Source organism: Notolepis coatsorum (genome assembly GCF_963971535.1).
Source record: "Notolepis coatsorum genome assembly, contig: SCAFFOLD_678, whole genome shotgun sequence".
In the NCBI taxonomy this organism is placed as follows: Eukaryota; Metazoa; Chordata; class Actinopteri; order Aulopiformes; family Paralepididae; genus Notolepis; species Notolepis coatsorum.
In genome coordinates this window covers 1-11,445 of record NW_028173809.1, presented here as the reverse complement: position 1 = coordinate 11,445, position 11,445 = coordinate 1, and the positions used below count along the sequence as shown (strand labels likewise).

General features: G+C 43.5%; 1 protein-coding gene across 1 annotated transcript; it reads right to left on the bottom strand.

Moving 5' to 3' along the window:
- Positions 1 to 8,912: 8,912 nt before the first annotated feature.
- LOC311247705 (PITH domain-containing protein 1-like) lies at positions 8,913 to 9,560 on the bottom strand (the record flags this gene model as incomplete). Its single annotated transcript, XM_084338714.1, has 1 exon — positions 8,913 to 9,560. The coding sequence occupies one exon, from the start codon at positions 9,558 to 9,560 to the stop codon at positions 8,913 to 8,915; it is 648 nt and encodes a 215-aa protein (XP_084194840.1).
- Between the last annotated feature and the right edge of the window lie 1,885 nt (positions 9,561 to 11,445).

The window sequence follows — 11,445 nt, the reverse complement described above, 5'->3', positions numbered from 1 at the left end:
GCTTGAATATATTCTGTAGATACAATTTAAAATCCCCACATGGAAAAGGAAACAATGTCCTGTACAATCCTTAATGACCTGCGTCTGGAGGGAAGGCTCTGTGATGTGGTTATTAAAGTCAACAGCACTGAGTTGAATGCCCACAAGGCCCTCCTGTGTGACTGCAGTGACTATTTCAGGTAAGTTTAGCTTGGTTCAGGTTAGCTTGGTTCAGGTTAGCTTGGTTCAGGTTAGTAAACAGATACCATACTGTACTTTTACTGTAAACAGATACTATACTGTACTGCTACTGTACACAGATACTATACTGTACATCTACTGTAAAAAGATACTATACTGTACTTCTACTGTAAACATATACTATACTGTAATTCTACTGTAAACATATACTATACTGTACTTATAATGTAAAAATATACTATACTGTACTTCTACTGTAAACATATACTGTACTTCTACTGTAAACCGGTACTATGCTGTACTTCTACTGTAAACAGATACTACACTGTACTTCTACTGTAAACAGATACTATACTGCACTTCTACTGTAAACAGATATTATACTGTACTTCTACTGTAAACATATACTATACTGTAATTCTACTGTAAACATATACTATACTGTACTTATAATGTAAAAATATACTATACTGTACTTCTACTGTAAACATATACTGTACTTCTACTGTAAACAGATACTATACTGCACTTCTACTGTAAACATATACTATACTGTACTTCTACTGTAAACAGATACTATACTGTACTTCTACTGTAAACGTATACTATACTGTACCTCTACTGTAAAAAGATACTATACTTCTACTGTGCTAAGACCCTATACTTCTACAATGAAAATATATTACTACTAGGGCTGTCCCCGACTAAGGATTTGGATAGTCGACTATGATTGGCCAAAATTTGCCGTTAGTCGACTATCGACTATAAAAAAAAATGTAAGTATAATATATATATATATATATATATTTTTTTTTCTTTATCATTCCATTTGGGCTGTGGGGGTGCTTAATGTCTGAAGGAGTCGACAAATCCTCTGCAAAAGCATGCAATTGGTCCACTGATGGATACATCTTGATATTTGTCTAGTCTAGTGTGTTCATTAGATGGTGAAATCCTCTTTCAGTGCCTCTGTGCCTGATTTCTTAGGCAGTTGGCCTCTGGTATGCGTGTCATTAGCGTTAGCCACGCTTCTAAGAGGTTGGCAGTCGACTACGGCTCCGTTCGACCGATTAGTCGACTATTCGACTAATAGGGGTCAGCCCTAATTACTACACAGGACAGAATGTTGCTTACTGTTTACTCATCAGATACCTCTGTACTCTGCGTCCCACAGAGCCCTCTTCACTCGCTGGAGCGACTCAGAGAAAGCAGTCTACACTATCCCTGGGGTGTCCCCGGGTATGATGCAGCTCATCATAGAGTACTCCTACACACGCTTTGTGCTGGTGACAGCAGAGAACGTGGTAGAGCTTCTGGTGGCTGCAGACCAGCTTCGCGTCACTGGCATAGTAGGAGCGTGCTCTGACTTCCTAGAAGGCCAGCTGTCTCTGGAAAACTGTGTCGGCATCTGGATGTTCGTGGACATCTACTGCTGCCCTGACCTGAGGCGCAAGGCCCATCTCTTCATCGTGTGCCACTTTGAGGAGATGTTGCACGTCTCACAGGAGTTTGTGGAGCTGTCCCCGCAGCAACTGGTGGACATCATCGAGAGGGATGACCTGAACGTGAAGAGCGAGGAGACGGTGTTCGAGGCCGTCCTCCGTTGGATCGACCACTCCCATGAGGAGCGTAAAACACACATCCCTTTGCTGCTGCCCAAGGTAACCAATTGTATTACGGATACACAAACATGGTTGCTAGTGCCTGAGCCACATTTATTTTTAATTGTATTTTTATTATTTAACTTTTTCTTGTTTGTCTGTCTCTTGTCAAGTTCATCAGGGTTCGAATTATCATCTGAGAGCTATGGGGGCCCCCTGAATTTTTTTTTCTATTTTCTTTCCTGGAATTGTGGCTGTTTTCGAAGACATATTTAGAGGAATATCTCATTAGGATTAGTCTAATACTAAGTAATAATGACATCACACAACAGTCTAATCATTAGACTATTGTGTGATGTCATTATTCAGTCTCATTCTTAACCATCAATATTTGTTCATTTTCTTACTCACCTCTGATATATAATGCCATATTTACTTGTTTGCATTTTGCATCTGATAAAATACAACAATTTAATTTGAAAAATGAGACCAAATTTATGAACTTGAATTAACATTTATTTGTCTCTGCACTTATAAATCAAAAACTAACAAAATAATCTAATGGAAAATAAATAGTTGTATGGCACAACATCAGCATTTATCAGGATACAGTAAGTAACATTATCATCTGATAATAAAATGAACATAAAATAAATACTTGTATTAATCTAAATAAATAATGTTTTTTTTCATCTCTGTGGCAATGTGCTCTATGATCTGTGCACAAGAATGATGGGATCTGTGAGCTGGCCCGACTGTGGCGCCGTTCAACTCATTAAGTGTCATAAGGGGGTTCAGTTTGGTGAACGGCAACCTTTCTTTAGCGACAGTATATGCTGACCTGAATGAACTGGCTGTCTCCTTGAGCAAAGCAGATGTGATTTCGCTCACTTTTTTTGGAAGCACTTCCTTCTGGTTTTGACTTTCTATTTCTATAGCTTGCTTATGAGCAATGCTATCACTGTGCAAGTATATTTTCTTCCTCAACGTCTTGCTCTGAGAGCTAGTCACAGTCCCATTCATCCACTGCTCTGCCAAATGGGTTCCAAATGATTTATTTAACAATGTCTTGGCGTTTTTACATGGAAGGCAGCCAATGCATCCCTCCTTGGCAAATAACCAGCTATATTTATTTTTCCAAAAGTTCCACTGACTCGGACCCCAGCATTGTGGTGGATGAGTAGCAGCACAGTCCAGGTCTAGTGGTCTAACCGGCGCGGTAACAATAACAGGTGCACAGAGCTAACACTAGTACTAGCACTAGCAGTGTCAACTTCAGTGACAGTAGCGCTGCTAGCTGCTGCACTAACAGCATCAGTCTTTGGCCTTTTTTTAAAACCAAAGCTGTCCAGCTTTGTACAGCCTTGCGGCGGGTTGAGCCTTTTTTTTGGCGGCATGTGGCGTACTGTTTAGTGTTTATGTTTTCAGTTGCAGGACACGGATCTGTTTACATCAGCTGCTTGCTGCTTCTTCTTCACTAGGTTGGAGTAGCGTTTAACTTATGGGCGACGCTCATGGGCGACGCCTAGCGGCTTGGAGGTGAAATGCAGCCTATTCCACAACATTAATTACTCTGTTATTTTAAAAACTGAAAAGAAAAATATGATCTATTAACAATTTATTTAGGTAACATAAATAATACTAATTCGTACATAAAAAAAAATTATATAATTTTTTTGAGAGACCCCCATTGGCCCCCTCATAATTCGAACACTGAAGGTCATTATGATTCATGTTACTGTTATTATTGTTGTCGTCGCTGTTGTCATTGTTATTGTTATTATTATTATTATTATTATTATTATTATTATTATTATTATTATTATTATTATTATTATTATTATTATTATTATTATTATTATTATTATTATTATTATTGTACTGTTTTGTTCTGTTTTATGTATGAAAATAAAATAAAATAAAAACATTTATAAAATTTTTTAATTAAAATAATTGTATTACTGTGCATTACATTAAAACAACACTAGGTTCCCTAGTACAGTGGTTGTCAAACATTTGGGTCCAAACTGTTCCCTAGCAACAGAAACCGTCTACAACCGATGTCTAAGTTGTACCCGCTGTCTGCTTTTCTCTTCCCAGGTTCGCATGGGCTTGATGAGGCCTGACTACTTGCTGAACAACGTCCAGAACAACCCTGTGGTGAGGGACAGCCACGACTGCAGGCCCCTCATCCTCAGCGTCCTGAACCCCCCTGGCTCCGGCGGGCTCCCAAACCCCCTGACGCGCCCACGCCTGCCCCAGGAGGTCCTATTGGCCATCGGAGGGGACAGTGGCGGCAGCATGACCATGGAGGCTTACGATATCCGAGCCGGTGGATGGATGGACGTGAGCGTTGAGGGGGAGAGTCCCCAGGCCGGCCACGGCACTGCTTATCTCCACGGTCTGGTCTACTGTGTCGGTGGCTGGGACTACGCCGTACAGCCTCTCAACAGTGTGTGCAGGTTCAACCCTGTCACTCGCAGCTGGCTGCAGGCGGCTCCCATGCACTCATGGTGCGTTGGGCTCAGCGTGGTCGTGTTGGGCGGCTGTATCTACGCCATGGGAGGGCACGACGGACACGTGGACCTGAACACCGCCGAGCGCTACGAGCCTGAAACCAACCAGTGGACAGTGATCTCACCCATGCTGGAGCACAGGAGCCGCGCCGGGGCAGCAGCCCTCCAGGGCAAGGTGGGTGGAACTGAGGGAAACAGGGTGCTAGATGAACACAAGGAACGTTAGATCAGAAATCATAAATGTCTTTATTGCCAAGTAAGCTTGCACATACAAAAGATGTGTCTGGGTCCTTTGGTGCATCAACATTAACAGACAATTAAAGTAGAATGAAATCAAATGGAATATATAAACTAAATTAGAATATTCTTTCTTATTACAGGTTTACATCTGTGGTGGCGCCAACGCCGCCAACAGGGCGAGGTGGGAGATTACGTCACAGCGCACAGCTGAGTGCTACAGCCCAGACACCGACCAGTGGACTCTGATCGCCCCCATGAGCAGCAGGCGTTACGGACTGGGAGTGGCTGCATATGGAGGACAACTCTATGCGGTAGGTGCACACAGAGACAAATGCTTTATACTAGATATTTCTATAGATATGTATCATTTGACTTGCAATGCTGCTGTGATGCCCTCATTTCCCTAAGTGGATTAATAACGTGTCTCCATGCCTGCCTGCCTGAGCCACACACTAAAACATTCCTCTCATGTGTCCTGTCCTCAGGTGGGAGGGAGAGACGATGGAGACGCCCTGCGTAGCGCAGAGGCCTACAGCCCCTTGACTGACTCCTGGAGCGCCCTGCCCGCCATGCTCACCCCCCGCTGCGGCTTTGGCATCGCGGTGCTGGACGACCTGCTCTTCGTGGTCGGAGGCTACAGTGGCGTCACCTCCATCTCCAACAAGGTGGAGCGCTACGACCAGAGCAGCGACAGGTGGACTGCAGCAGAGGACATGAAGACCCCGCGCTGTGGCCTAAGCTGCTGCATAATGCATGGCCTGCCTAACATGAGCCAGTACGCTGCTCCCCGTGGAGGAGGAGGAGGAGGAGGAGGAGGAGGAGGAGGAGGAGGAGGAGGAGGAGGAGGAGGAGGAGGAGGAGGAGGGGAAGAGGAGGAGCAGGAGGAGGAGGAAGAGGAGGAGGAGGAGGAGGAGCAGGAGGATGAAGAGGATGAGGAGGAGGAGGAAGATGTGGAGGAGGAAGAGGAGGAAGAGGAGGAGGAGGAGGAGGAAGATGTGGAAGTGTAGGAGGAAGCTAGCACGGCATAGTTCTGACAGCTGTCACTTAGTTGTTGTGCTACTGCAAAATAAATGACACACGGCTTTGTGTTGTCAACTGATAGAAATTGTGCGTTTCTCTATTCCGACGATTTCTACAATATAATATATATATAAATAACTGTCTTTTACTAGTACCTTACTACTATGTACTATGTTACTATCCGTATACTACTACCTACCATGCTAATATGTCTATTATACTATGCACTCAGGGTGTAACACTCAAGTTCAACACTATTTGACGAACAATGTCACTGACCATAAGCTGCCAGAGATGCACATCTCCTGCTGACCAGAAAACCACACACTCTTCTGATAGTGGGGTGCCTGGACACTCAGTCATTTAAAATGTATATGCGAAAGTTTCGTTTTCACTTCTACTTTGAAGATAAGGATCTATAGAACAATTTGGGCTTGAGTGTCAAGAAACCAGTTGAATTTAATAAAAATGTATCCAAAATGGCCACAATCGAAATCATGAATTATTTAAAAACGTCTTAATGTTCACACAATTGCTGTGTAATATAATTTTGTATTGCTATTTTAAGTTAATACTGTGTGAGGAATCAACTGGAGTTCAAATATTGATGTTTTGAATATTCTGGTATGGCAAAAATCAAAGATGGTTGCAATTTCTGTATTTATTTCGAATTACGCTTCATAACTTTTATTCTATTGAACCTAGAATGGTGATGTTGGTGCCTGTACCTAGGTTTTCATGAATGAGTAATTGAATAAAAATAAACATGATTGGAGCATATCTTATATGATATTTCACACAATGAGACAATAAATATGTGGAGAACTAGAGTTAGATATGAGAACTGTAAACAACAGTTGATTGTGAAGAACAAACGATGATTGTAAAGAACGTCCTCATCACAAGAAAGGATCTGCATCTCAGCACCAATGTCAACGCCATGCCAAAGACCTGATGGAGGTGTTGATGAACAATGGGAATCCCTTTGAGGAGGGCAGTAAAGACCTGGTTACATTAGACAATAAGGTGAGTTTGCGGCTGCTGCCCTATCTGTCCATCAACTCGAGTCTATGGGACAAGAGCAGTACAACAATTTCAGGAAGATTGCTTGAATCAAATGACAGACTTCTGACAGCACCGATCAAGCGAAATAACTTACTGTTGTTCCATGAGAAGAAAACACAGAAGAAGACAGCAAATATGCTGAGAATGCAGCGCTTCAAACATCATGCCGAGCTCTATGGGAAAGCTTTTATTGTGCTAGACACAATACACGTCAAGTAGAGATATTTCTGTTGACGAGGAGTTAGTTGCGCCAGGTGTAACGAGACATTTTCTCATTCCTGTCAAATAAGTTGTTAACAGATGGACAGTTCCCAGATGACAAGGATGTCTACATCACTGCAGGTGATCAAGTCCACCATGTTGGAAACAGTCCACCAATGGATCAATGCAACCATGAGGAAGCTGACACTCGTGTCCTATAATACATCTCCTCCACGCCCTCCAAACATCATCACTTGGGAGCAGGGACGTGCACAGGACTTTAGAGGGGCAGGTGCTCAAAGGCTGAAAAGGGCACTACACTTGTGTGTATATATTAAGCTCGATTTTTAAGGGCCCTTTTCGGGCGGGGGGCCCCCTTTTTATGCTTTTTGGGGGGTTTTGGTGATCAAATATTGAATATTGAACTATAATAATCAGTGCAGGAGCTCACTTATCCTTGAAAGACACTTTTATCACTGACTTAAAAGGCCCATACATCTCCATACATGTTCAGGGGGGAGGGAATAAGTGCTTATACCCTACAGACCCCAAGAAGTGCTGTATATTCTGTATTGTTTAATATAAATGCATTTTTTATTCCAATCCTGATTTGTATTTGAGATTCCCAAATCCCATCGGACTTGACTTCTTCGTACCAGCATTCAACTGTATGCGCCACAGCGGTTTCTATCATCATCATCATCATCATCACCCACGCTATGCATAAAATATATATGTCCGCGGAGAGGCACGGTGAGGAGGCCGTGCAAACTGCAATGGAATACGGGGCATCTCTCTCTCTTTACCTAATATTTTTATTCTATCCTGACATTTTTCAGTTGGAAGGGCAGTCTATATGCGTAACGGTAAAAAAAAAAAAAAAAAAAAATTAATTTTTTTTTCAAAAATGGCACTTTTTTGATGAGGCTCAAAAAGGCAGGTGCTCAAGCACCCCTTGGCCTCTATGTGTGCACGTGCCTGGCGGCTCAGCCGGACCCCGGATATACCAGACTTGAAAGTATTTTGATTGGCAAGAAGTCTGGGCAAACGTTCGACTAGCGTCACGCAACCCGGACCATCAACAGATTAATCTTAATTATATTCATAGGACTTACCTGACTCCTATAGAATTGAACCGAATGGGGCTTAAACAAGACTCTCTATGCTCCTTGTGTCTAAGAGGTGATATAGGTACATGTATGCATATTTATTGGGAATGCCCCCCTGTTAAGATATTCTGGGAAGAAGTCACTACGCAATTATCAGAATTTTTATTTCTGAACATACCTGTACTGCCTTCTGTATTGTTGTTGAATGATGTTTCACAGTTAGCGGCCTCTATACAGCTAAAGAGACTAATTTTGTCCGGTCTTACGGCTGCTAAAAAATTGATAGCATCACGATGGATTCAACCGGATAAAATGTGCCGGAAGGTATGGGTTCTTACCTATCTCGATGTGATTTATCTAGAGATATCTACAGCAAGAATTTTAGGTGTCAATGAAGCCAGCATTGCAATCTGGTTAGAAGTGGTGGAGAGAATGAAGGTTAGCATATGAATTGTAATCCCTGGTTAGAAACGAATAATGGATGGATTATCCAAGGGGGGTCCTGAGGGGGGGGGGGGGGGGGGGGAGAAGAACGAGCAAGAGCATATGTATGTACTGTATTGTATTGTGGGGATTATGTATATATCTCGTAACTTACATTTATTGATTCAAATACAGGAATGTATATTCCTGTGATTTATTGGGATATTTACTGTTAATGTTTGTCTTGTCAAAAAAATTATAAAAAAAAATTCAAAAAAAAAATGTATTATGCATTTATTTAACAAACAATACTTCCAGCCTTCACGCTTTATTGCCGTACAAACAGAACAACGATTTGGCACTTCAAGGCCAAACCTGGAACCCTCTGGTATTCAGTATCCAGGTGGCATGCCTCAGTCAAACCTGGCCCACTCCTGAGTGTTCCCCTGCCAAAACGCAGCACCACACACATCTTTGACTTTTAGCCTCCAGCAAAGCGAGTAAACTGTCAAGTCAGCGGAAGCCATTATTCAACTTGCCCTCTTCTTCCACATTGTTCAGGAGATGAAGTTAGTTTGCGGGATGACGCTCTCCACTTTGTGATCCGCTGGGTTTGCCGACGCCTCATAGGTACAAATAGTCACCTGGTGTCTGTGCGCCTGGGAATACTCTCCTCTGAGTCCAATGTAGTAAACCCGAGTGGTCTCGGTCCCAAAGTTCTTTGATATGTGAACAGACAGGTGGTTAACGTTGGAGAAACGGGCAACCTTGGTCGGGTACTCCAGCTCCGCCCGCGGGTCCCGGTTGAGGCGAAACGCTTGCTCGGGTTCCCTCCCGGCGTCATCGAAGCACATGTTGGGTATATTCTTGTACAGTCGTATCTCTGCAGGGTGTGACTCGTCGTCTTCCCCGGAGATGATGATCCCTTTCAGTTTCACGCTGCCTGTAAACGGGATGTTGAACAGGAGTTCTTGGTCCGCGTCGCTCTCCACAAACTTTTCTCGATCTGCCCGTTGGTCCCATGGTTTGAATACGAGCTTCCCGTCCCCGTCTCTACTCTCGTTGAGGCACTGCAGCTTCTCGGTGTCGATCCGCTGATACAGTGCGTACTCTAGGCCCCTCTCGGCGGGCTCGTGTTCCCCTTCGCACCCACCGCCACCGTGGCTGTGGCCGCCACCGTGACCACCATGGCCGTGGCCAGACATGGTCAAATGTGTTGGTCTCTTAATGTCTATGTCTAATGATATCCTCTTTCCTGCTATACAAATGTTCTAGAATGTTCCACCATGACATCATACAACAATCTAGGACATCAGAACATTTGTGAGTAACAGAAGGATGTCATAATAGAACACTCTAGAACATCTGTGATGTTACAGTATGATGTCATAATAGCACATTCTAGAACATTTGTGGTCTGCGGGCCATGTGTGGCAACACAACAGCCTCCTCCGGAACGTCTTGCCTCTGTTCCACTCTGGCTCAACCTGATTGATTGAAATTGATTGAAAATTGTATTAACAGATTGCAGAATGGGTACAATACAGTACAGCTCAATACAAACAATTGTTAAGGGGATGCAGACCAGAGAAAGACTTTCGTCTTGTTTACATCAGGGTCCCGCATTTTCAATGCATCATGACATTTATGACCAGTGATGGGAGTAACGGCGTTATAAAGAACGGCGTTAGTTTTTTCAGTAACGATTACTCATCCAATCTTAATAACGCCGTTACCGTTACTGCCAAAAAATGCGGCACGTTACTGTGATGATTGAAGCTTTTTTCTTTTTATCAGAAAGATCTCTGCGCCAAGAGGCATTCTATAAAGCTGGGAACGAGGTTAGTCGTTCTCAGCCAACCTCAGCATGCGATTGGCTGAGGTTGAGTAAAATGCCATGGTAAGCCAATCAAAGGTAGAGGTGGGCGGGTTCATCCAGAGTCTGACACACAGCGCGACAACACAAGCCAGTCGACGTGAGACCGCGGTCCGTGTACGTTTTGATAGTTGTTTTGGTGGCCAAATAATCCAAAACGAATCCAACGAACAACACATGCGAGCATTCAATGACAGACCGCGGGTCCATGAGCGTTTTTGTTCACTCTAGTCTTGTGTTAGTTGTGTGTTGCCGGTCGTTCATACTAACACAATTGGCAGTGTTAGAGGGTGGGAAAGCCGGTGGGTGGGGATTGGACATTGTGGACAGCGACTCCTACAGGTCGGTTGGTGACGCCGGTGCGGCGGAAACAGGAAGTATCGGGGGCAGCGTGAGCCTCCCACGCGTTACTCCTCGCCACTGAGAGTTCGAGCTGCTGCGGTGAAAAGATGCGACAGGCTGCCTCCTCGTGTACCGGAGGGGACACGTGACGCAAGGCTTCTATCCTCACTACAGCCGACCAGTGGGAGGCATAGTCTAGCAACGTTCAAGACAGGGGAGGGGGAGAATTGGATAATACGAAATTGGGATGGGAGAAAAATAGAAAATGGGGAGAAAAAGTGGAGAAAAAAAAAACAGTGACCTCTAGGCAAAAGAGCCACTTTGGTTTTAGTTTTTGTTTTATTGGGCTAGAAATGAGTGACTTATTATACTGTAAATCTCTCCAGACCTCTTTTGGCAGAGCCTGAGCAACCCCTCCCCTATCGCCACTCAACTGACGCACACAGACAAGACATGTAAACAAAGCAAGGTTTATCATAGTTAACTAAACTAAAAAACTAAAACTAGGTGTGAAAAAAACATTTGAGTTAATTGAAGAAAAAAACTAGACTACATTCAATTAAAAACGTTATTTAATTAATAAGAAACGAATGCAAACTAAACTAAAACGAGCAAACCCCACACTGGAAACTGACTGAAAAAGTTATGAAAAATACAAAACTATAATAACACTGAGACAAAGTGCAATACCAGGGCAGAGGCTCTTTTAGCCCAAAGGTCGATGTTTGACGGTATCACACATTCTACCTTTAAGGACATCTGATTCAATACAGTTGGGTTTTCTGCCTCAGTTGCTGGTTAATGACTGGAGACGGCCTGAAGATGGCAGCATTGGACCTTGAATATAGAACCAGCTGCCTCAACGGCCCTGA